This window comes from Anabrus simplex, chromosome 7 (assembly GCF_040414725.1).
Source record: "Anabrus simplex isolate iqAnaSimp1 chromosome 7, ASM4041472v1, whole genome shotgun sequence".
Classification (NCBI taxonomy): Eukaryota; Metazoa; Arthropoda; class Insecta; order Orthoptera; family Tettigoniidae; genus Anabrus; species Anabrus simplex.
The window spans coordinates 4,380,251-4,408,028 of record NC_090271.1 but is presented as its reverse complement, the minus strand read 5'-3'; the positions used below and the strand labels follow the sequence as shown (position 1 = coordinate 4,408,028).

The 27,778-nt window shown below is 37.3% G+C and overlaps 1 protein-coding gene across 5 annotated transcripts in view; it reads right to left on the bottom strand.

Moving 5' to 3' along the window:
- Noc3 (Nucleolar complex protein 3) overlaps positions 1-27,778 on the bottom strand; it is a 504,473-nt gene that overhangs the window by 128,710 nt on the left and 347,985 nt on the right. For all 5 annotated transcript variants that reach the window (XR_011018581.1, XR_011018582.1, XM_068228554.1 and 2 more), the window contains exon 10: positions 22,148-22,356. Coding sequence is in view for 3 of the 5 variants with exons in the window: in XM_068228554.1 (XP_068084655.1) it covers positions 22,148-22,356 (209 nt within the window). In the remaining 2 variants the exon portion in view is untranslated. The remainder of the gene's footprint in view (positions 1-22,147; positions 22,357-27,778) is intronic.

Below are 27,778 nucleotides of genomic sequence, written 5' to 3'. Positions count from 1 at the left end.
GAGCAGATACAAAATATGCTATCAGACGGTGTGATAGAGCCATCAAATAGTCGGAACGTAGATAACGGGAAGTCAGCCTGGTTACTGTGTCGAGGTGTTGGTGTGTTTGTATATCAGCTGTGTGTATGTAAGAAGTGGATTTTCCAAAGTATGTCTGAAGACAGGTGGGGGGCGTGGTGTGCTGTCCAGAGTGAGCTCACTGTACTGCTGCGCACGTGAGTCATGTCAATCGGCACGTATGTGATGCCATGAGTTTTTGTTTTTTGTAAATGTAAAATGGATAATTCAGACTTGCCCAATAGGAAGACCTACGTAAAAAAGTTTGTTTTCGTAAAATAGAGTCATCGCAGGCAGATATGTGCTATGAGAGGACTTGCGGTAGCACGGTTACATGTTCCAACGGCGTGTGGGTGAACGTGTGTAACAGTGCTTGGAGATTCATGTGTGGGGATACACTTGGTATTGAATGACACCAGGTGAAATGATGCTCTCACATACTGAATAGCGTGTGGTTGCGCTATAGGGGTTTTTTTATGCCATTTTAATCTGGTGAAGACAATCTTAAAACTGATGAACGCTTCAGTGTGAAGAAATCAGAGGAGACGTATAGTGGTATATTTTAGGTATGGTTTTTTGTAATTGTGTCAATGTGTGATTTTTGATGGAAGTTGAAGAACAGTTGAACACTCGAGAGCATGAAGGCTGAGATATATGTATACATGATTGGCATGTTAAAGTTGGGTAAATAAAGTGTGTCGGTCTAGATAGAGGTGATACCACATGATAGACTGATGCAAGATTAACTGTATGAGACGTCGAGAGGAGTGTAAATTTGACAAGCTGTGAATGATGATTCGATGTATGACAAACTAGTATATTTTCTGTGTTATATACAAATATGTTGTGAGTGATTCCAACACTATGGGTTACGCATGTCAGAATCAGGGGGGCGAATGTAATAATCGTTGTCGCCACGACATTTACATAATTTGATTGCCCACCTGAATTAATTGTATATATATATATATATATATATATGTATCATGTATCATATGTAATTTTATTCATTATGAGCGTCCATCATCATTTATGTAACTGTACGTAAGAACGAGAAATAATTTTTAATTGTAATATATTAGAATTTTCTGTGGTAATGTCAAGACAGGTCTTGCGCTAACAGGCTACTTGGTGTCTCGCAATAGTCCAGGAAGGTTAATTTTGGATGGTTCTTGGAAACATATGCAACAGCAAGAGGAAGACACATAATTTCGTTGTTGAGACGCTAAATTACCCCATATCACGTGATCCTATCAGGAGGGCTTTTTCTGTCAAGGACACACACTTCATCTATATATCGACAGAGTGGTGACGTATATCGGCTCTCATTGGAACGAGATGTCATGTGACACGGGAGGAAGTGGGAATATGAAGAGGATTTATATAGATCTACACAGCGTGGTGAAGATCATTCTGATTCTGCATTCTGCATCTAGCTTTCTTGAGTCTCCATTCTCAGGTAGTCCACGAGCTTTTAGAGAGTCACTCTGCTATCTGAGTGCATCGCTTACGATGTGCTAATACTCGACATTTCTTATCGGCTCTGTGAAACTTACTCAGATTATTTAGAAAGACAAGTTCACATAATATAGAAGGACTGGATGTTTTCCGTTCTCTCTATTCAATTAATTCCGATGTGGAATTTCACACTGTAAGGCTGGTACTATGTTTTTGGTACTCAGCACAATAGGGACGACAACGATCAACCACGGAAGCAGACGACGAAAAGATCAACCTCCGGTGAGCATGAGTTATCCCTGTTATCGCAAGTCCGTGCGTGTAGTATTGAATTGTAATCTCAGTCAGTAATTTTTTATTTTGGGTAAAAACTCGTTTTTACGTAATTTCATTTTTTTGGAATAAAACTTTTTTTCTTTTTACATCTTTAAATAATTAACTTTTTAATAGGTTCCCTACGTTTTTCCACATGGTATTTAATGGTCAGTATCATTATACCTCATGACCGGGATAGTCTCTTTAAATTAAGTTTTGTACTTTTTAGATCTAAATTCGGTTTCAAATTGCATTTAATTTCGAAGCCTGGCGTCCAGCGTGCTACTGTTGTTAATTATCTATATCAGGTGTTTGATCTGTTACAGTGGTTTGTGATTTGTCAATTTCCGGCCTTAGGCCGCTTCGCGTGTGGGATGCGATTTGGCCACGTCTATTCCATCTGACCGTCCTCGAGTGCGGTTGTGTGCGGGTAAGTGTTATTTCAATTTTATTCTCAATGTTTTCTGATTTCATTTGATTTAATTTAATTATTTTGGTTTTTCGGTATTCCCTTGCTTAATGTCATTTTTTAGGTTTTAAATTTAACGTGCCCAAGTTTGCCCTAGATTCCCGCTGTTTATAATTTCAAGTCTTCCACATTTTTCTAAAATTCAACCATCCATTCATTTGTGTTTTTGGATTCATAATTGTACCAGTTTGTCAAAAGCTGCTTTGTGATTTAACTTTGTTTCTTGTAATTTTTCGTCTGTTATTTTTAATATAGTTGTGCCAGAGGGTGATTCCTGGAAGTCTTTTCTCCCCCATAATGCCATACCTTCCCATGGACCTCATAGGGTTCCAAGCACCTTCCACTCTCCTCTCTTAGCTGTCATTTTTAGGCCTGTAAGTGTTCCCTTGTATTTGATTTAATATTATTATTTATAAGCTTCATGTCCGTATTGATTGGTATCACTATATAGAAATAATATGAATCACCACCTTATCAATACACTATTTTATTTACTACCAAACTGGTAAATAGGGTCAATACCGGTTTCGACCCCTAAGGGGTCATCCTCAGTTGACACATATAAATATCTATAAAAACATCACATATAATAGTTAAAGTTTAAAATTGATGTGTCGGTAGTATACTGGTAAGTACATATGCATGTATTATGGAATTTATAAGTTTGTTCTATTAGAGCTATTATGTAGATTTTCTGTTTCTTTGTAAACAGTATCAAAAGTATTGTATTGGATGTGGTTCATCCATTTGACAAAATGCTAGTGGATTGAATATGTACATTTGCTGAGAGGTACATGCTATTCTATTTTACAATTTTTGTTTTACATAATATGGGGTAACATTATTACATTTGCACATATATGGTGATATTAGGTACAATGTAGGGTGTTAAAGATGTACTATTTGAATTTTCAGTATCCTGATTACATTTCATGTAGTGGTTGTAAGGTTTACTGATTCACTTGTTTAGTTCAGTTAAATACATAATGACCTTGTTGGTTTGAATTCTTATGATTAAAATATTGGTATGTAATACCTAGTTAACATGAATCCTTAATATTAATATATAAGTTTGTAGCACCTCTTATTCCCGTTTTCAGTCTTAAAATAGAATTGTGTCTTGACACTTTATTTTGTTAGACATATAAAAGTCTTGTTAAAATAAAACTTTGGGGCTAAAACCGGTATGAAATACCTATTTAAAATACATTAGATAATGGTATTGATATGTGGTGCTATGTGCATATTCAAAAAATCTGAATGAAATATAAATATAAATATATATAAATATAAATCTCACACACTTATTATTTCTACTTACAGATATATTAATTCACAACACGTCTCCACGATACAACCAACGTACAACCTAATTTAGATATACGACATCCAATATGCACTTCATCTCTTAATGGTGACCTACTCAACCTGTATTCGACACGCGACAAGATGAGAACATTTTCTCAATGATATTCAAGATTTCCAACTACAACAGCAGTATCCTACAAAATTACCAGTTATTACTATAATATATTATGCAATTTCACTCGTAACGCATACAGCATGTGATCAATCCTATTCAAGTAAACATATATATTTTTAATGGACCAGCCGTTAACTACAACACAACAACCTACAGTACTGTCACCAATTTATATTTATATTTCATTTAGATTTTTTGAATATGCACATAGCACCACATATCAATACCATTATCTAATGTATTTTAAATAGGTATTTCATACCGGTTTTAGCCCCAAAGTTTTATTTTAACAAGACTTTTATATGTCTAACAAAATAAAGTGTCAAGACACAATTCTATTTTAAGAGTGAAAACGGGAATAAGAGGTGCTACAAACTTATATATTAATACTAGCAATATACCCGTGCTTCGCTACGGTATTATACTGAAATTTATAATTGAATGCTTATTGTTTTAGATATATAATCCGCCGAAATTCGCGATTTGACACGTTTTCAGCGAGAATCCACCAAAATTCCTGATCTGACTCGTTTTCTATTAGATTACGGCTGGTTTCCTCCCATTTTTCAATCTTCCTTTCTAGCAATCGATTTCGTACTTCCCGGGCTAGGCTCAGGCATTCTTCCCGGTCAGTTGGGTCCGTAAATCTTTGCCATACCGTATTTTCCTATAATCATTTTTAATCTGGATAAAATCCTTCAGGAGATCCGGCGTAGTGTCATATTGGGCGCCTTGGCGGCAATGAACCCGCGGCCGGACTGCATTCTTAGTCATTACCCGTCCAGGAGCCGTTTCCAGCGCGGTCCGCATATTTGACGACGGTCCGGAACATTATTAGTATTATTATTATTAATGTTATTCTTATTCTTATTATTGTTATTACTATTATGTGTTGCTCGGATGAATGATGACAGGGAAAACCGGAGTATCCGGAGAAAAACCTGTCCCGCCTCCGTTTTGTCCAGCACGAATGTCACATGGAGTGACCGGGATTTGAACCACGGAACCCAGCTGTGAGAAGCCGGCGCGCTGCCGCCTGAGCAACGGAGGATCCGTATAAGTACATTAAGAACAGTAAAATCAATTGGCCTCACCTCCTTTGACACCCCACCGCCGTCAGTTTTTACTGCCAACCCCCCCAAAAAAAATAAATTAAAAGAAGGCGTGTTTCTTTATGTTTAAGGGAGATTCCAAACACCAATGTTCACGTCTATTACCTTCAGTTTTGAGATATAAGTATCCCCATAAATATAATTTACTTTTGTCACTTCATTTCAAACTACTCCCCCCCCCCCCCCTAAGTGAATTTTCCCGCAAAAAAATACTTGTTTCTTTAATAGTGAAGGATCTTCTAAATACCAATTATCACGACTCTAACTTCTTCACTTTTAGATTTATGTGTCCTCATGAAAGGAATTCAACTCCTTTACACTCCCGCCTCCCAAGATGCTTTCCCCCCCAAAACGCGTTTTTCTTTGTTTTTAAAGGAGAACCAAATACGAATTTTCACGTCTATAACAACTTTAGTTTTTATTAGATGTATATATTCTCATACAATTAAAGTCAATTAATTTTTCAATTCTTTCACCCCCTCCCCCCGCTTCATTGGATTTTCCGAGAATACGTGTTTCTTTACTTTTAAAGCAGATTGCAAATATCAAATTTCACGTCTGTAACATCTTCATTTTTAAGATATCAGTAGCCTAATTAAAAGAATTCAACACCATTTTCAGTCACTTTCACCCCCCCCTCCACCCAAGTGGTATTTCCGAAAATTAAAAATACACGTTTCTTTATGTTTAATAGAGATAAAAATACCATTTTTCACTTCTGTAACATGTTAAGTTTTTTAGATATACTGTAAAAATTCTCATTTTAAAATTTCACCCCTTTTGGGTTCCCCTTAAGTGGAGTTTCCAAAAACAAATCACCTATGTTCCTTTACATTTACAGGAGATTCCAAACACCCACTTTTTACGTCTGTAATATTTTACGTTTCCAAGATAATCTTTCAAAAAATTCACCCCAATTTGTCACTTCTGTTTAACCGCCATTAATAGGATTTTCCAAAAACTAAAAAAATACGTGTTTCTTTATTTTTAAAGGAGATCCCATATACAAATTTTCAGTTCTGTAATATCTTCCGTTTCTGAGATATATGTATCCTCATTAAAGGCATTCAACCCATTTTTTAACCTTTTAATCCCCTCCTATTGGGATTTACAGGAAACAAAAAATACGTGTTCCTTTATTTTTAGAGGAGATTCTAACTACCAATTTTTACATCTGTAAATTTTAATGTTTTTCGATGTAGACACATTCATTTTTAAAAATTCACCCCCCTTTTCACCCCTCAATATTTGGATTTTCCAAAAACGAAAAAATACATGTTTCTTTACATTTAAAGTAGATCCCAAATACCAATTTTCAGGTCTGTAATATCTTCAGGTTCTGAAATATAAGTAGCCTCATTAAAGGCATTCAACCCCTTTTTCACCCCTTTTCACCCCTCCTATTACGATTTTCCGAAAACAAAAAAATACGTGTTTCTTTATTTTTAAAGGAGATTCTAAATACCAATTTTTACATCTATAAACTGTAACAGTTTTGAGATATAGATACACTCATTTTAAAAAATCACCCCCTTTTCACCCCCCCCCATTAATTGGATTTTCCAAAAACAAAAAATACGTGTTTCTTTATTTTTAAAGGAGATCCCAAACACCAATTTTCAGGTCTGTAATATCTTCAGTTTCTGAAATATATGTAGCCTCATCAAAGGCATTCAACCCCTTTTTCACCCCTTTTCACCCCTCCTATTACGATTTTCCGAAAACAAAAAAATACGTGTTTCTTTATTTTTAAAGGAGATTCTAAATACCAATTTTTACATCTATAAACTGTAACAGTTTTGAGATATAGATACACTCATTTTAAAAAATCACCCCCTTTTCACCCCCCCATTAATTGGATTTTCCAAAAACAAAAAAATACGTGTTTCTTTATTTTTAAAAGAGATCAAAAGTACCAATTTTCAGGTCTGTAATATCTTCAGTTTCTGAGATATAAGTACTGGTATATTGATTAAGGGCATTCAACCCATTTTCCTCATTTTCACCCCTTTTCACCCCTCCTATTGGGATTTTCTGAAAACAAAAAAATACGTGTTTCCTTATTTTTAAAGGAGATTCTAAATACAAATTTTCACATCTGTAAACTTTTAAAGTTTTGAGATATAGACACACTAATTTTAAAATTTCACCCCCCTTTTCACCCACTTAGCGACGGAATATCCAAAAATCCTCTCTTAGCGAGCACTTACATCTTAATATGAATATATCTCCAAAATTTCATTTCTTTATGTCCAGTAGTTTTGGCTCGGCGATGATGAATCAGTCAGTCAGTCAGGACAAGCTACTTTATATATATATAGATTAAGGATTCATGTTAACTAGGTATTACATACCAATATTTTAATCATAAGAATTCAAACCAACAAGGTCATTATGTATTTAACTGAACTAAACAAGTGAATCAGTAAACCTTACAACCACTACATGAAATGTAATCAGGATACTGAAAATTCAAATAGTACATCTTTAACACCCTACATTGTACCTAATATCACCATATATGTGCAAATGTAATAATGTTACCCCATATTATGTAAAACAAAAATTGTAAAATAGAATAGCATGTACCTCTCAGCAAATGTACATATTCAATCCACTAGCATTTTGTCAAATGGATGAACCACATCCAATACAATACTTTTGATACTGTTTACAAAGAAACAGAAAATCTACATAATAGCTCTAATAGAACAAACTTATAAATTCCATAATACATGCATATGTACTTACCAGTATACTAACGACACATCAATTTTAAACTTTAACTATTATATGTGATGTTTTTATAGATATTTATATGTGTCAACTGAGGATGACCCCTTAGGGGTCGAAACCGGTATTGACCCTATTTACCAGTTTGGTAGTAAATAAAATAGTGTATTGATAAGGTGGTGATTCATATTATTTCTATATTTGATTTAATATTGCGTATCGAAAGATACTCGCCATGTTTCCACGGTCCGATGTGAATTTTCCACCACTGCGTCATTTTACTAGTTCCTTATTCATATTATTAAGTGTCTCTATTATTTACTATTTCTTCATTCACCTTCTATGTCAATACTCAACATTTATTATTATTATTATAGAAAACAGAGGCGAGAAAAGTAATTTGAAGAATAAATGCATCAGGCTTCCTCTGACCACTGTACAGAGGAAACAATATGTTATAACGGATGCGGAGAGGGCAGCCAGGTCAACCAGACTAAAGACTTTTTGCGAGAAGAAAAGGAAGACAAATTTGTTGTAGTCTGATTTCAGTGCTCCAATGTGGGCGTAAACTCTGTAAATAAATAAATAAATAAATAAATAAATAAATAAATAAATAAATAAATAAATAAATAAATTATTATGTGTAAGCATAATCATACCGAGAACCCCTATATTTGTTACCAGAGCATGTGTTATGAAAGGAGTGAAGATTTACAGTGATCATTCTATGCTAACTTTTCTAAAATTAATTTTAAATCTTAAGTTTGAATATAGGTTGTAAGTGTAATGTGTGTATTCTTAATCCCTATTTCCTTTTTCATGATTCTTGCGCGAGTTCATCTCACCACGTGTTTTTCGTTCCGCAAGGGGCAGTTTTGTGTTGCTGTGTTTCACCTTGTAATTAACGGTTGTGTTTCAATGGTGCGTCACTATTTGTTACAAGTTTTCTTTGGGTTCGTTAGTTTTAATGAAATTTCTGGTGTGGCTTGACCACGTGTTTTGTAGTAAAGTGATGTCTTCACATTTCGTGTGCTGTGTTCGCGTTCCGAAAGTCTCTTTTGATAAATTTCAACATGTTTGATTATTTCAAGTTTTCTTCGATACGTGTGTTTTGATCTTAACATCTGAGTAATTATTTGCTGCTTTACGTCATGAAATCATGTTAAGTATTGTACCTTCTTGCCTGACTGCATGTTATCTTTGAACAGCTGGTGTGATTATCTGTTAGCGATACCTGCTTACTGACCTATACCTCGAGTCTGCGCGTGCAATTTCCATCTTATAAATTTACTCGTGTCGTAATCTTGTGTTTCTTCCAGACTACGTAAATTGTAGTGGGAATCAGGTGTGAATTGTCAGGGTGATCATTGTGTTCTGGTTAAATTTTAGCACGGAGTTTCCTTAGTTTTTCTGTAATTTCTGTGTTGGTAAATTTTCGGCAACAATTTTGAGGTCAAGTTTGTAAATTTTCGTCTATTCCTTTGAGTGTTCTTCTGATCGTAAATCCCGTGTTTCGACAAATTATTTTCTAAATTTCGTCTCTTGTCGCCTGGTATGTTATATTTGGCAGTATTTTACGTGTGTGATCTTTTGAAATTATTTTGGTGTCGTGTTTTAGCTCGGTATCTACTTAAATTTTCGGTCATGTGGTGTTGTTTGTGGTCTTTTGCTGGATCTGGGTTCGTTTCCAAGTAGGTACGGGACTATTTTGTGGACAGTTTCCAGGCCAGCTGCTAAATTCGAAAGTTTCCTAGTTTGTTTGGTGCTTTTCCGTCGCGTGTCTGTTTCCTTCTCACGTATATTTATTTCCCTGTGTGTTTCTATACTTGCTAGGAGGGTCTACTTTGACTGTGATAGTCTTGTAGGGTGAAACGTGATTCACCATATTCATAGACCAGCTAGGCTGAGGCCCATTTTGGGCAAATTTGAAGGGTTACGCATCTGCACTTGTGCTCGTGACATGTTTGAAACCTAGTGTATCTGATATGAGATTCCTCGTAATCGTTTTCTTGGTATTAGGTGCCTAGATGGAGAACGATGTCCCTTGTTATTGTAGAATGATTACTAGAAAGATTTTCTGCAAATGTTCATTTTGGTGTCTTTGCACTGAGCTATAAATTGTTAAATTCATAGTAGGTCAGCAGGTTGTCAAGATTTTCCTTTCTGTAATTTGTCACTAGTGAAATTTTGAAGGTATCGCAATTTAGCTAGCCAATCAATTTTCCTGCTTGTTTTGTCTTCTTAGATTTTATCGATATCAAAAATTACTTGCAATATGGGTTTCGTGTCTTCTAAATTCATTTACTCAATTTGCCGTAGTATGGGATTCTGTAAACTGAGTAAGGTTCGAAATTGGGCAGCCAGGCTGTATCTGTCCTACCATTTTGTAAATAATAGGGAACATGCATGATCCGGGGTTTTAATTTAAAATATGCTAATCTGATTCAAAATTGCATGCAGAATTCAAAAATGTGATCAGAATGTACAAATAATAACTCCAAACATGATAAAAATCTACGAAAATGTCACGTCACGCAAGTACGCGATCTCATTGGCTTGACGTCATCGTACAGGTTGACTGAATTAGCAGACGAAATAACACATAGTGTGCTGTGAGAAGCAGGATACACTTCGCGTATTTCTACTTTACGTTAGTGTCCAGTATGGTTAAATTCGAGGTCTATACATTGGATAATAATCTCAGTGGTGTATTTTAGACTTAAAATGAATCCTGCGCAGACAGTGAGGCAGAAAACTTATAAATGGTGTAGAGTTCCGATGTACAATAGCACATCGCATACCATACCAAACAAATTGTTTATAAACGTTTCAAAGACGCTAAAACTAGGGAGAAATAGATTTTGGCGAGCTGGAGAAATGCTGGTGATATATCGGAAAAGTCTACAGTTTATTTTTTTAAAGATTTTAACGTAAGATGAATTTGTTTGAATTTTCAAATCACTTTTCCATGTCAGCTGTTCTAGTGGTAAAACTTTAAATTTTAATGTATGATGCTTTATTTAAATGCTTCAATTACATCTTGGAATATGAAAGTAATAAACAGTGCATTAAATAATGCTGATTATTAAAGTATTCTCCAAACCTAACTTATGTTTTGGGTGATCCATGTCAAGATAATAAATCAAAGGGGTTATGAACCATTTTGACAGCTCTAATTCTACCAATATATCTTGGCATGGGACAGTTATGTATGTCTTATTTTTTTTTTTTTTTTTTTTTTTTGCTAGTTGCTTTACGTCGCACCGACTCAGATAGGTCTTACGGCGACGATGGGACAGGGAAGGGCTAGGAGTGGGAAGGAAGCGGCCGTGGCCTTAATTAAGGTACAGCCCCAGCATTTGCCTGGTGTGAAAATGGGAAACCACGGAAAACCATTTTCAGGGCTGCCAACAGTGGGGTTCGAACCTACTATCTCCCGAATACTGGATACTGGCCGCACTTAAGCGACTGAAGCTATCGAGCTCGGTATGTATGTCTTTATTGAAGAGCTTAATTGGTAAAGAAATTTAGGCTATGTCTAAATACTCTATAATGTAACAAAGAATAGGCGTGTACATCATGAAAGGAAACAACGTGAATTTAACAAATGTATAACTCTACACAAAACCAATGTTTGTTTGTTGGGGTCTTATAAGTTAACAATGCTCAATTATAATAATTATCATAATATTAATGAAATAAATAACATAATTGCACACAGGTGAAAATAGTGATGTAGGTGTTTAAAATATTATCCAACTTAGCCTAAGTTTTAGGTTATACAAGCCAAGTCATTAAAACCGAAGGGTAAAAATACCGCGCGAGTTGCCCGTGCGGTTAGGAGCGCGCAGCTGTGAGCTCGCATCCGGGAGATAGTACGTTTTGAACCCCACTGCCGGCAGCCCTGAAGATGGTTTTCCGTGGTTTCCCATTTTCACACCAGGCAAATGCTGAGGCTGTACCTAAGGCCACGGCCGCTTTGTTCCAATTCCTAGGCCTTCCCTGTCCCATCGTCGCCATAAGACCTATATGTGACGGTGTGACGTAAAGCAAACAGCAAAAAAAAAAAAAACAGTCACAACACCCAAAGACATTCCTGTACTGAGCGACTAAAATGTCACCAGGACACTTTTCTTTTCTGATATGCTCAGCTTGTTAAAGGCCATTTGTAATTAATGTTACTGGCTTCACACCCCGCTAACTACTTCTACGATTTTCGGAGACGCCCATGTGCAGGAATTTAGTCCTGCAGGAGTTATTTTACGTGCCAGTAAATCTACCGACACAAGGCTGACGTATTTGAGCACCTTCAACTACCACCGGACTGAACCAGGATCGAACCTGCCAAGTTGGGGTCAGAAGGCCAGCACCTCAACAGTCTGAACCACTCAGCCCGACTTGTGAAAACTAGATGAAGTCTTATTTATCTTTATCATGTTTAACTTTTTCCCTCCACAAAGATATTTAATTCTCTTTCATGGGCCCCGGAAGTGGGTAGGCCAGTTGTCCCAACCATAAATATATATATTTTTTGGGAATGATAGATTATAGCCCTATAGTACTATGATCTTTCTTTCTTTCCTTCTTTCTTTCTTTCTTAATCAGTTTATCCTTCAGGGTTGGTTTTCTCTCGGACTCAGCGAGGGATTTCACCTCTACCACTTCAAGGGCAGTGTCCTGGAACGTGAGACTTTGAGTATGGTGATGAAACTGGTGAGGAGGGCCATTACCTCGCCCAGGCGGCCTCACCTGTTATGCTCAACAGGGTCCTTGTTGGAGGATGGGAGGATCAGAAGGGATAGACAAGGAAGAGGGAAGGAAACGGCCGTGGCCTTAGGTGCCTGGAGGAGAAGTAGGAAAATACGAAAAGCCACTTCGAGGATGGCTGAGGTGGGATTCGAAACCCTTCTACTCAGTTGACTTCCCGAGGCTGAGTAGACCCCGTTCCAGCCCTCGTACTATTTGTTTTCAACTTTCATGGCAGAGCCGGAAATCGAAACCGGGCCTCCGGGAGTGGCACACATTAACCACTACACCACAGAAGCGGACTAGTACTATAATTCTACCTATATGTTTATGTTAGTGCTGAAATCCGATTTCTTAATTTACTAATGCTGAAAGCCCGAAAATGTAATGTTATTCTTTAATAGGGGAATCAGTCTAGAAGGAAATGTTGAAAGTGGTGTGATTTCTATCCAGGTTCGTTGTTATCCTAATACTATGGGTTACAGTACATTGCACGTATATAAAAGATGCCACCTACAAACTTGCTTGTTATCCGCGAATTTCTGCGGCCACAAAAGTCACTATTTTTCAAGAATGATGACATTTACACATGATAGATTGTCTGATTGTGCTGTTTTGAACCTTTCTTCTGTCATTTTGAAGTTATTCGCGATCATGAATAATAAACAATCGGCTTTTAGCAACGGCTGATGCACAACGGCTGGTAGAGCTCCATGCGGTACTGGATCGTGACGTCACAGCGCGCCACTTACGTCAGAGGCCGTTTCACTCGCCTTGCGGAAAGGCACTATTAAATATTTTTTTAATGGTAGAAAACAAGGCAACATACCACAATGTAATACGTTTACGTACTATTTCATTGGTGTACTTTTCAAAAAAAATATTTTTGAAAATGATGCATGTTCCCAATTGTGTGTTTGTCTTGGGTGCCTTGGGTAGGCATATGTGTGTGTACCGAGACTTAGGGCTTAAAGATGCTGAGAGGCCATTCCTCTCCTGGGAGTAAGATATGGGCCTAAGAGTCTCATTGTCGTGTGATAAGTTCAAGGGTACTTGAGGTCATGTTCTGTCCTTTTTCTATTGTGGGTACTTCTTGATGTGTCATCGCACGGGAGTTTTTGTGTGTGTGTACTGTGTTTTGTGGTGATGTGGGACGGAGTCAGTATTGAGGTCGTCCGTGCATTTTACTATTGGCTGGTTATGCTGATTCAGGGATCATCGCACTTGCTTTGGTGGTTTGATGTTGCCTGTGTGTATGTCGGAGGACAGATAAGCTTGGTAGTCTTGTGTGTCATGCGATTATCTGGTAATCTCTGGTATGAAGGTTGTACTTGTACCTTTTTATTTTTTATATCAGTGAGTTGGATGTCTGCATGCGCACTCTTGCATCGCTTTTGTTTTTCATTTTTGAGTTTCTGATGGTAAAGTAATGTGATTTTGATGTGGTATTCCTGGTCTAATTGCGCTTTAAATTGACTGGTGTGACACACAATACGTGATGTGAGTTATCTGTGTTAAAATTTTCATGAGTACATGACATGGTATATGAATAGTGACTTGCTAACCTCAATTCATTGTAGGTGGTTGCAAGCTAACGTAATTAAGTATTTCTTTCCCCGTTCTGAGTTCCCTTGCAACTTTCTAAATTTTTCCTTTTATTTGTTTGGTTTTTTCCTTAATGTTAGGTGATTAAGAATACACACGGTAAATTAATTTAGGAGTTAGGAATTTATTTAGTTATAAGCAAATTTTCATTTGAATAAATGGCTGGCAATCTCCTGGATTTTATAGTTTAATTAAGAATATTAGTTGTAATTAGGATGGTCGTTTGTGACCATATTTGATATACTGGAATATAATGTATTTTGGGTTAAGATTAGAATTTTATTCATATGCATAGTTAGGGATTTTGTAATGTTTTTGGTACTAGGGTAAACTCTGGCAGATTTCCTTTTAGATTTTTTAAAATTCTGGAATAGCACTTGCCAAGGGGCTGGGGTATCCCAGAACTACGAGAGGGACCTCCCTAAGGAGTCTTGTTATTGTTATGAAAAACAAACAAACCAAAAAACCCACCCTTGAAACTCAAACTTTTAAGTCATCGATAGTTCAGGCCAGTGGCCTTATTTCTTAAGTTCCAAGTTTCTGCTGCGTTTGTTTATGTTCCAAATATCACGGACTCTGTTCAACCTGGGGTATCTGTTTGGAGCCGGCAACGCACCTATTGGACACTAATGTCTGATGGTGGAATGGGAAGGTGTATATGATGGCAGCAGTCTGCTATGTTGCGCCAACAACCTTCACCTGTTTTGGGCCAGTTCACTAAGCTGGTGGGCTGTGCTGAGGCTGTAAGAGAGCAATGGTGGGACTGTAATATGGATGGAGACGTTGCCCTTTGGCCGCTGACAGCACCTTCGTTTAACAGCGATACCAACGTTCTACTTGTTTTTGCCTGTATAGACGTTCCTGAAGAGAAAGAAGATAAAAAAATTGTGGTGTGGTGCAATTATGGCGTTGCAAGAATCTTCAAATGTTCATTTAAGCCTCGCTTTAATTTCACTAAAATTTATTTTTATTTATTTTTTTTTTTGTTTTTTGTCATTTTTGGTTGTAACTCTGGATTCTGCTGGAATATTTGTAAAATTGTAATAATTTTTTTTTTAGGGGGAGATCAAGATAATATGAAACTGTAAATGAAAATTGCAAGATACGAGAATTGTTGTAAAGTAATTTTTTTTGTATGTAAATTTTATGTAATTAATAAATTAAATTAATGTCAGCAAGCAAAGACACTTGGGTAGTTTTAACTTGAAGATTTTCTTGAAAAATTATTTGAAAATTATTTTTTGTAATTATATATGTCAAAATTGTGATCTGATGAAAATGTAAAGGTGCTTTAGTTGTGAAGCATCCTATACCGCATGTGCGGTTATTGCTGTCGCAATAGGAAATCTCAAAGTTGCTAACTATCTTAATATGACCATATATGGTCATGCAATTTCATTCGATAGAATAACAAGATTTCCTATTGGCGAAAAGATAAGGAATCTAGTGGAATTTGTTTCCCATTGGTGGTTTGTGATTAGTCAATTTCCGGCCTTAGGCCGCTTCCCGTGCGGGATGCGATTTGGCCGCGTCTATTCCATCTGACCGTCCTCGAGTGCGGTTGCGTGCACTCGAGGGCTCCCCTTGGAAACCCCAGTTTTATATGGTAAGTGTTATTTCAATTTTATTTTCAATGTTTTCTGGTTTCGTTAAATTTAATTATTTTGGTTTTTCAGCACTTCCTTGGTTAATGGCCTTTTTAAAGTTTTAAATTTAACGTGTCCGAGTATGCCCTAGATTCCCGCTGTTTATAATTTCAAGTCTTTCACATTTTTCTAAAATTCAACCATCCATTCATTTGTGTTTTTGGATTCACAATTTTGTCAAAAGCGTTAAGTATCAGCCGCTTAGTGATTTAACTTTGTTTCTTGTAATTTTTCGTTTGTTATTTTTAATAGCCGGCCCCGTGGTGTAGGGGTAGCGTGCCTGCCTCTTACCCGGAAGCCCCGGGTTTGATTGCCGGCCAGGTCAGGGATTTTTACCTCGACCTGAGGGCTGGTTCGAGGTCCACTCAGCCTACGTGATTAGAATTGAGGAGCTATCTGACGGCGAGATAGCGGCCCCGGTCTAGAAAGCCAAGAATAACGGTCGAGAGGATTCGTCGTGCTGACCACACGACACCTCGAAATCTGCAGGCCTTCGGGCTGAGCAACGGTCGCTTGGTAGGCCAAGGCCCTTCAAGGGCTGTAGTGCCATGGGGTTTGGTTTTATTTTTATTTTTAATATAGTTGTGCTAGAGGGTGATTCTTGGAAGTCTTTTCTCCCCCAAAACGCCATACCTACCCATTTAAAGATAAAAATTTCATTGTTCCGTATTGAAAGTACTAACGTTAAAAATTAAATAATTGAAAAAGAGGTTCAACCTATTCAATACATAAAAGAAAGGAATGTAGTGATTACATTCTTATTTAATAGTGATTAGAAATGGGACCGGTTTCGACCCTAGTCCAGGTCATCGTCAGCCGTTCAAAACATAAAAAAACAAGAAAAACAATGCATATGAAAAAGAATAAGTGAACTCTGGATCGGTATAAGATGAAATATAAATTGATGATGGGGGTAGAAATTCACAATTCTTTTTCATATGCATTGTTTTTCTTGTTTTTTATGTTTTGAACGGCTGACGATGACCTGGACTAGGGTCGAAACCGGTCTAATCACTATTAAATAAGAATGTAATCACTACATTCCTTTCTTTGATGTATTGAATAGGTTGAACCTCTTTTTCAATTATTTAATTTTTAACATACCTTCCCATGGACCTCATAGGGTTCCAAACACCTTCCACTCTCCTCTCTTAGTTGTCATTTTTAGGCCTGTAATTGTTCCCTTTTATTTGATTTAATATTGCGTATCGAAAGATACCCCTCACATTTCCATGTTCTGATGTGAATTCTACGCCACTGCATCATTTTACTAGTTCCTTATTCATATTATTAAGTGTCTATATTATTTACCAGTATTCCTTTATTCATGTTTTATTACTTTATTATTATTATTATTATTATTACTACTACTACTACTATTCTATGATATTCTATTTATTATTTACTTGTGTACGCGAGTCTTGAATTACCGTCACAGTTTCTTACCGAGCTAGTTCGTGAACCATGAGGCCTAGTAAGAGGTCCTGAGGATCAGGATACCAGTTGCTATGGAATCCCTCTCTCCTTGTGCTCAGGCGGCTAGGACTATACAATCCACCCATTAGTGGAGAGATCATCACTGGGACTATGCTTCACAGCAAGTCTCGAACCTATGGAAGTAACAGAGTTTCACTCCCATTTGACAGGTGAGGCACTCCTTGGAAACTTGGCGAACCAAATGGAGTTTGATGGGGAGTTATCAATATTAATGGGACTTAACGAAGAAAGTAGAACTGGCTGATGAATGACCCTGTTAGCGGTTAATCGTATTCAGGTCAAGGGAGATAACAAAGATGATGAGTAAGTAGGCTCACAGCTGCGAGCTTGCATTTGCAAGATAGTGTGTTTGAACCTCGCTGTTGGCAGCTCTGAACATGGTTTTCCATGATTTTTCATTTTCACACCAGGCTGTACCTTAATTAAGATCACAGTTGTTTTCTTCCTGCCCCTAGCCCTTTCCTATCACACCATCGCCATAATATCTACATTAATGCTATGAACATCAGAGATATAGAGGATTGTGGCAGCATTTAGTAAATTCACAGAGGGATGCAGACTGAACGTTGAAAGGCATGACAGTGTACAACAAAGATGTATGTTTATTTTATTAATCTATATATATAAAATAAGTTTTGTCTGTTCATTGCTCAGAATTCAAAAAGAAAGGTATATCTGTATCGGTCGTTTCCACAGTAAGAAGGAAATGCACTTCTTCCTTTTCCGTAATTTCTATAAGTCTACACGCATCACGAGAAAACGGCTGAAGGGAATTCAATGAAAATCGGTATGTAAAGTCGGGGAATGAGCTACTACAATCTAGGTTGTAAATAATTTTATTCATGCTGAGCAACATGGTAGTTTAGGGGAGGGACTAAAATTTAATTGTCAAATATTTCTGTTATTAGTGGTCCTATCGATAAATACTGCACAACTAAAGTTAAATGGAATTAAATTTCCGATCATTTATGTCTTATACATTTTTATCGTGTCGGCTATGATAACAGAGATATTTATGAATTTGTATTTTTTTTGATAAGTCCATATCAACGCTGAGCTATGAGAAAATGGGTGAACAGAAAATGAAAAATAGAAATCAGTATATAGAGTTGGGGAATAAGAAATTACGGTCTAAGCTATCAGCAATTGTATTCACCCTGGATGAAATGGTAGTTTAGGGGAATGTGCCTAAAATTTAATTCTTAAATACCTATGTTATCGGTCCTATCGAAAAGTACTACATAACATAATTTATAGAAAATACAATTTCCAATCATTCATGTTTTATACAGTTTTACTGTACCGACTATGATTGGAGTGGTATTTGAGAGTCGGAAGAAAACTAAATGTGAAGGCCAGATTTTGTGATGTTCTTTGTTTCTAATACTGCCACTCATCTCTGATAGATGCGTACCGAGTACAACAGCCTGCCTGATTGGAGGGAAATAGCAGGGCAGTTGGATAACTTTCTTCTCTAGCATACCATTCCTCTGTTTCATACACTTTCTGATACTGTTGGTACCTAACACGCTGCTTCGTCGTAGTATTCCAGCTATTCGATCCCTACTCTGAAGCATTGGGCTGATCAGTGTGAACAGTTAACGGAATAATGGCAGATGTTCACATCCCTGTCACATTTCTAGGGTAACATTAAGAGCTATGAAATTCATTACAATCTTACTCACGTGTACACTATCTAACCTAGAATTCTGTAGCAAAGTACGGGTACATCAGCTAGTTTTATATATATTTAAAATGCATTCATTGTACAAACCTGATCGCTTTCCAAATTTTAACATTTTTCTTTTTCCCTTCAAGAAAGTAAATAATAAAAACACAGCTTTAGAATCTTAAATCAACAAATCCTTTAAAAAAATAAGAACATTTTCTTATGCCAAAGTGGAAGTTATGTTAACTATTACCTATTTAGTGAACAGCCTCTGTGGCTCAGACGGCAGTGCGCTGGCTTCTCAGTCACTGCAGGTGAGCTTTGTGCTGGACAAAGCAGACGCTCCAGCAACACTTTCCAACAGAATTTCCTTCAGTCATTAATCATTGTCTCAGAGGAGTGTGACAGGCTTCAGTAGCCGGCACAATTCCAATCCTTGTCGCTAGAAGGGGACATGACTGGAAACAGGCTGTGGATTTTCAATTCAAATCCGGATGGCTAAATTTTGTACAGAGAATAAGTGACGGCCATTCTCCGTAGATTGGTTTGCCACTGTTCTCACTACAAATGTTAACTCACCTTTTGGTGTATTTCTCGAGTACTTTCCTTCTTTTGATACATCGACACACATACGAAACAGGTAGGAGGGGGAACGAAGCGACCATGCCCTTAAGGAACAGGGAATCCACAAAAAATTATCTTCAGCGCTGCTGACTTTCATTACAGATCCAGTTATATAGGGAAAATCTTCCAACCCTTTGCCAATGTCTATAAGTGTGATTATATTGTTGTTGTATGTGTACTGATGAAGTGCAGCTGTAACTTCACAGTTAGTGCATTTTTCTTTTACAGATAGGTTCTAGTGCTATAGGTGTTCGACAGACTGAAAAACTTTACGATATGTGCTTTTGCGCGGATTAAGTTAATGCCAGTTTATTTTAAATTAGTATCCAGAATTATGCAAAACCCAGGTGCAGTTTGGACAGTTTCGCAAGACCCTCAGCAGCCTCGTATACAGGCCCTGAACAAGAACCATTTTGGTGAAATCATCATCATGATAGAACCCCTCCACCATGCTGGGTAGGGTGGTGTTGAATGATTATTCGCCATACAATAGTAACAATGGATCACAACAATACTGAACAACATCCTGAACACCACAACTTCACAAATGCAAGGAGGAAAATAACACCAAATTTTAGCATTGCAACATTCACTTTTCTTTTTAAAATCGCCACCGAAAACAGGACTTCCAACCGCTCGTAGAGAGCAGTAAGATGACTTTCGGTATGCATAACAACCAAAACCTCAAGCAACATTCTCACATTGTGGGAGTTTCAAAATCAATGCCATCATCATCTTTTCTTCACTCCAGCAACTCGGGTGTGGTTGTGTACGAGCCTCCAGTTTGTATTATCCATCCACAGATGCTGCTCATATATGCGGCACCAGTTCACATTTCTAATTTCAAGGTCCTTCAATAGGTGTTTTTCCCAAATATCACGAGGTCTTCCTCTTGGTCTCTTCCCAGGAACATTGTGGTCAAAGTGTGTTCAAGGAGTCCTGTGAGGGTTCATTCTTTTCATGAGACCATACCATTGCAATCTCTACATTTCTAGAGTCTCCAGCAAGCTGCTTTCCAATCTTAACTGTTGCCGGATATCCACATTCCTTATTTTATCCACTTTTGATTTTTGTAGACAAGAACGGAGGAACTTCATTTCTGTTGCCTGAAGACGACTCTTTGTTGGTCCAGTAAGTGTTGCTGCTTCCAGGCCATATGTCAGTATAGGTACTAGATATATTTTGTACAAGCAGATCTTGGAAACTAACGGAAATGTTTCATCCCAAAGTATTTGACGTACAGCGTGATAGAATTTGGAAGCTTTCTGTGTTCTGTTACTAATCTCTTGATGTATGGTATTGTCTGATGACAGAACACTACCTAAATATTGGAAGTTGTCTACAATATCCATCTCCTCATCTCCAATTCTTAGATGAACAGTTGGAGAGTTTCTACTCATCGCCAAGCCAACTGTCTTAGTTTTGCTGATTTTGAGACCTAAGGTTGCAAAAGCTTCATGCCAGAGATCTAGTCTAGTTTGTACTTCCGCTTCTGTCTCGCCCCATACCATTACATCATCAGGGTATTAGTTGTTGGATCCTTTCGTTTAACCACATTTAAAACTTCATCCATTATGATTATGAAGAGAAGTGGCGTAAGACAACTTCCTTGCTGGACTCCACTCTTCATTTCGAACCATCCCCGACTTTCCATCCTGGACCTGGACACAACACTTGGTTTCATCATATAATCGTTGTAATCGAGCTATGATGTCACTGGGCATTTTTTTATGTCTCAAACATTCCCGTATATGCCTGCGTCGTACATGGTTATTAGCTTTCTCGATGTCTAGAAAAACAGTTATAAGTGTTTTACCTTTCTCCCAACACTTCTTATAGCACATTCTGGTGGCAAAAATGAGGTCTATGAGGTCTAAATCCATGTTGTTCCTCCTCAAGTGTAGGTTCAACATATTTTCTAATCCTGCTCTCAAGGATGAATTCGTAGATTTTGTGGCCATGTGACAGCAGAGTTATACCTCTATAGTTGGTACATCTCTTTCTATCACCTTTTTTTAACAATGGGATGATGACTCCTTGCTTCCAGTCATTGGGTATTACATTCTCTTTCCAGATTCTATTTAGTTGATCACTGAATTAAAATCGGGAGGTCATTAGGCAATGTAAGAAATATGGAGTTGGCAGGTACGATAAAGGTGTAATAAGTGACTAATCTCCTGTAGAAGAAGGGGTATCATTCAAAATACACCATCATCATCATCGTGGACCATCTCGAGTTGCCCAGGTGTGGTGTACAAGTCCCCTCCATCTAACTCTGTCCAAGAACCACTGTTCTCCCGTAACTTTCTCCCTATCTTCTTCTTCTCTCCTCAACATCTTTTGTTTCTAGATTGGTTAATTTATCTCTGTGCCTGCCCATTGGTCCTATTCCTTTTACTTCTATTTCATATTCCTTTCTTGTTGGCAAGCTTGCACAAATTCTTTTTACATGACCTTTCCTTCTGGATCATTTGCAGTAGGGAGTCTCCTATTTCCACCTCCTCTCGTGACCTTGTCCTTCCTGGGCTTCTGTATCACAATTCTGCAGCTTGATCTAGTCTCATTTTGTCTTACTTGGTGGTAAAATTGATTTGCCAATTTCATTATCCACCTTTTCTTCTGATACTATATTACTCAAGTACACTGTCCAGTCATCACCATCATACAACTTACCAGCAAGAATGACAGAGGTGTGTGCAACACACTCGACATTGCATTCAAAATACACCTTACCTGCAGTAATAACAAGGACATTCCTATACAAGTGTGTGTAGAACGTGGATGGGTCGACATTGAGCACTTCTCCCTGACCAGACAAAATCTTGAAGATAGTCTGGACACAATGAAGTTGCTCTCTGTAGCCAAGGTCTTCACTCTCAATAATGCAGTTCAAAACATTTACCAGGTCATGGTAGAATTCCACATTGATGCAATGGGCAAATCTGAAATTACATTTAAATATACATCAATGATGGCCCAGAACTGCCTTACATTTTAGAAGAGAAAGGAAGCAGTTCATGAGTTATAAAACTGATCAACAAAGCACATCTCACCTATTTGACCCAAGTGTTTTACTATTGTGACAACACCACTCCTGGTGTTTTGATCTCTTCCTCCCCGTGTTCCATTATGTCACACCGACACATGATGGGATAGGAAAGGGCTAGGAGTGGGAAGAAAGCAGCGTGCCTGTACTCATCCCTTTTTTGACAGCCTATTTTTCTGGATCCTTTGTAGTAGGTATCGGGTTAATATTAAAAAAAACACTGAGATGTACATAGCCGGAACAACTCTCAATTACCTGCTCTCGGACTTAAACTTTTCACATGACTGCCACTGATATTTCCCTTACGTTCAGGGCTACATCGGAAAAAAGTATAGAACATAGAATTGCCATGAGCTATTTTCGTGTAAAACAACAATCCACTGATGGTCCCTAACCCGTTAGAGGAGAGATCTTATTTAACGTCAACAATTTCATAACTGGTCCTTATTGAAAAAAGATTTACATTCAAAGATAAAGGTATAGGATTTTCCACCTTTTCAATACATTTTTTTTTTGCTAGGGGCTTTACGTCGCACCGACACAGATAGGTCTTATGGCGATGATGGGATATGAAAGGCCTAGGAGTTGGAAGGAAGCGGCTGTGGCCTTAATTAAGGTACAGCCCCAGCATTTGCCTGGTGTGAAAATGGGAAACCACGGAAAACCATTTTCAGGGCTGCCGATAGTGGGATTCGAACCTACTATCTCCCGGATGCAAGCTCACAGCCGCACGCCTCTACGCGCACGGCCAACTCGCCCGGTCCTGTTCAATACAATTTCAAATGTGATATAAATTAAAATGCCACATTTTATTATTAATTTTTAGGTACTGGTTTCGGCATTTTTTATGCCATCATCAGCCTAAGGTTAAGCAAACAAGGACAATGAGTAAATTATATATATATGTGTATATATATATTGTTACAAGTGAACTATGTAGCATGAGTGGAATGTAATTTTTTAAGACTTTATTGGCGAAGTACTATATAATGTTTTATTTATCATGACCTAACCTGTACTGTTATTTGTAGAGCATAAGATAATTTAATGACCTAACCTGTACTGTATAATGTTGTAACATAGGCATTTGTAAATAGTAGAATTCTGTCTATAGTTCCTGGAAAGATCCAGAAAGTTACATAACTTTTGTGCAGGGTGTGTTACTTTGTTGGTATGTGTTCTAGAAAGTGTGTTCTGTCTATTCTGGAAAAATACGACTTTCGCGATCATGCGTATTCTAGAATGTTAGTCAAAGTTCGCGATCGAAAGTAAGGTTGTGATTGGTGAGTCTAGGTGGCGATAGGGAACACGTGCACGCTGATTGGTTGCTTCCAAGGCCAGTAATTCCTATATATAGTGAGCGAGGCAGTGTTCGAATCTATTCTGTATCCTGAATTCTGTCGGTCTCGGTTTATCTGTCTGCGAGCAGCCTATCTGGTTGACGTCCCCCGGCTTCGGGGATGGCACTCTGCTCGGGTAAGCACTCTTGAATTCCGTTCCTGCTAAAATTTCCGTAATGTTCCGATTTGCTTTTCATACAGGAGTCTGCCCTAACCTCGCCTAGATTCACCAAATTAGTTACTTATGGTGCCTTCGTTTTTCAGCTGGACTTACCTGTTCGTTTCCGAGGCATTCCCGTTTTGTTTCACTAAAATATGTATATTGTAGTTTAATAGTATTTCCCTTGGGGTTTGCCTCTGATAGTTCTGTATCACTTTAGGTACGCTAGATTTTGGATAACCTGTAAATTGCATTGTACTACTACATTGGTAACTAGATGTAAAGTTGATTTGTAATTTGAATTTACACTGCTACGAATAACCTATGTATATCACTGAATTTATAGCTCAGAACTTGGAATGTATTTGTAGAATTATCTTGTAAATAATATTTTTAAAAACTAAGGATCACGGTGATTCATTTCGGAATCCGCTATCTAAGCCATGTCCATGCCTTTGGTAGGTTCCCAACCCTTCCATCTTCCCGTTTTGTCGTTCACTAGTTGGCCCTACTGATAGTTACGTACTTGTTTGTTGGAGATCCGCGTAATGCTAGCTACTGTTTTTCCGAGTGTGTAGTGTTTTCTTATATTGTGTATTGTACTCTTACCTTCCCCTTTTAACTGTGTTTGTGCCTTGTTTGGTGTTACCACTGTAGTAGAGGTAACATATATATATATATATATATATATATACACACACACAAATAAACCTTCTAAAATTCTAGCAATTCAAAATTGCGTCACTACATAAAACATTTGACTGTATAAAACTCCCATATGCACATCATAATAAAGTCAGAACAAAAGGTAAAATTGATCTATGTACAGCTCTGTGCATTTCTATTACCTGGTGATGTTAAATGCTATGATTGTGTATAGAGTTACAGTAGCCAATAAGTTTTTGTGAAATCTTCTGTCTAGACTATTTACACAACTGATTAAAATTAGAGTATTAACCTCCATGTAATATATTTAAAAAATTTGAACGTTCTACCATGAGAGATCTCAGCATATATACAATATTAGCTAAATTTTTTCTTTCAGAGTATTACTATAGTATAAGAGAGAAGAGCATTTATTGTCCGATGTTTGTAAAGGATAGTTCCTCTATGGATGGGTCGAATTTTTTAGAATCAAGTAGAAGGCTTTCATGGCTTGTATCTTGCTTAAATCTTACTGACATAGCTTGACTGTAAAATGGTTCTTAAATCTATATTTCAGTAGTATATTCAAACATGTGAACGACTGAGGCCGTAGGTTGACGGGTGCGAGTTCATGAGAAACGGTGTTGTCAGGTGGTCAAATGTAATTCTAGAAGGATCTTGATTCAAAACGGACCTAAAAGAAATTGAAAACTGTATAAATATGACGTAAATCGGTTCCTCTTTAACTTCTCACCGATAATGTGGTGCTTGAGGTGAGTTTCTATTTTAACATTGCCTAATTCCTTTCTCGATCCCTTTATGTCATGTCTCATGGTAGAACGTTCAAAAAGTTTTTATATATTACATGAAGGTCAATACTCTAATTTTAATCAGTTGTGTAAATAGTCTAGACAGAAGATTTCACAAAAACTTATTGGCTACTGTAACTCTATACAGCATTTAACATCACCAGGTGATAGAAATGCACAGAGCTGTACATAGATCAATTTTACCTTTTGTTCTGACTTTATTATGATGTGCATATGGGAGTTTTATACAGTCAAATGTTTTATGTGGTGACGCAATTTTGAATTGCTAGAAGAGAGAGAGAGAGAGAGAGAGAGAGAGAGAGAGAGAGAGAGAGAGTGTGTGTGTAATTAATTTACTCAATGTCCTTGTTTGCTTAACCTTAGGCTAATGATGGCATAAAAATGCCAAAACCAGTACCTAAAAATTAATAATAAAATGTGACATTTTAATTTATATCACATTAGAAGTTGTACTGAACAGGTGGAAAATCCTATACCTTTATCTTTGAATGTAGAGGAGAGATCCTCGCTTGGATTATGTGTAAGTAGGGTAGCATCCTGCTTCATAAATTTACCAAGCCCAGAACATTTCAAGCAAGCCTCGGACCTATGGGAGTAACGGAGTCCCACTCCCATTTGACAGGTGAGGGACTCCTTGCAAACAACTTGGCAAACAAAATGGAAAAAAGAAAGTAGAATTGGCTGAGTCAGCAGAGAGGACATATCTGGATGTGCTAGGAGTAAGTGATATTTGGGTAAGGGGAGATAGCGAAGAAGAGTACTTGACGGGTGTTAAAAAGGGAAGGGCAGAGTGTGGGGTAGGGCTGTTTCTGTTAGGCACGTAAATGAGTGAATGGCGTGGGTAGATATGCAGTTGGAGGAATTAGGACAAGGATTGTCTCAGTGTATTCACACTGTGAGGGTGCAGATAAGGATGAAATTGACAAGTTTTATGAAGCATTGATTGACATCATAGTTAGGGTCAACAGCATGGATAGGATAGTGCTAATGGGCAATGTCAATGCGACAGTTGGAAATAAAAGTGAAGATTACGAAAGGGTAATTGGTACATGTGGGGAAGATATGGAAGCTAATGGGAATGGGAAGCGTTTGCTGGGCTTCTGTGCTAGTATGGGTTTAGTAGTTATGAATACATTCTTCAAGCATAAGGCTATTCAGCACTACATATGGGAGGCTAGGGGTACCAGATCCATAATAGACTATATCTTAACCGACTTCAAATTCAGGAAGTCTATTAGGAATGTACGAATTGTGCCACATCCTGGGAGCCATCTGGTGGCAAATGAACGTACCCTTTCCACTTCTATTATAACGTATAAATTTAAAGAGTCATTGTTTAAGAAGCCTTTCTCGTGGACAGTCAAGATTTCTTCCAAGGACGCAGAGCAAAGTTCTCTGTGAAACGTAAAGAATTTCACCTCATTTTCTTGACACGTCATAAGCCCAAAAGCCTATACCGGTACAGTATCAATGTTTTATTTTTTTCTGTAATTTCATTTAGGTTGAAGTTAGGGTTGACATATTGGTCCATACTGATATTAAGTTCCTCCATTATGTTGAGTAAGGGGCCCTTGGGGTTTATACTTAGGATCTGCATGTCGTTTTTTATACTTATACATTTATGTTTGTAATCCTCAATGGAAGAAAAGTGATTGTGTTTTATGGCATTGAAGTGCTCGGCGTACCGGGTTAAAAAATTTCTACAGTACGTCCAATGCAGCTAGCTTCACAAATTGTTGCAATTCATATGATACACTCCCAAATGACTATATTTATTGTTGTTATTGATCGATTTGGTGTTATGTAAAATGTTGGCATTATGTGTGGTTAAATAGGCTATTTTTAGGTTGTGTTTTAAAAAAATGTTGGTTATGGGATATATAAAGGTGTTATTGAAAGTGAAGAGTACGTAATCTTTCTTGGATTTGTCTACTCTGATTAGCTCTGATTTGGGCTGGTGTTTTATCTTTTGGATAATTTTATTGATCATTTCTTTCTTGTATCCATTTTGTTTGGCTATTTCATGGATCAGGTGTAATTCTTTGTTTAATTCTTCTTTTGTTAGTGGTATGTTGAATGCTCTATATATCATGCTATGATATGCTGCTTTTTTGTGTGTGTTGGGCTGGATAGAATCTTTTTTATTGTGTTGGAAATGTGTGTAGGCTTTCTGTATATTTTGTAAGTTAGGTGACTTTCATGTCCAGTTATAGATATATCTAAGTAATTTGTAATACAATTGTTTTCTGTTTCCATAGTGAACTTTATGTGTGGATCTATTGTGTTTGGTTGTTATAGTAAGTTGGTTTCATTGGTGAATCTATTGTCAATGATGTCTATCAA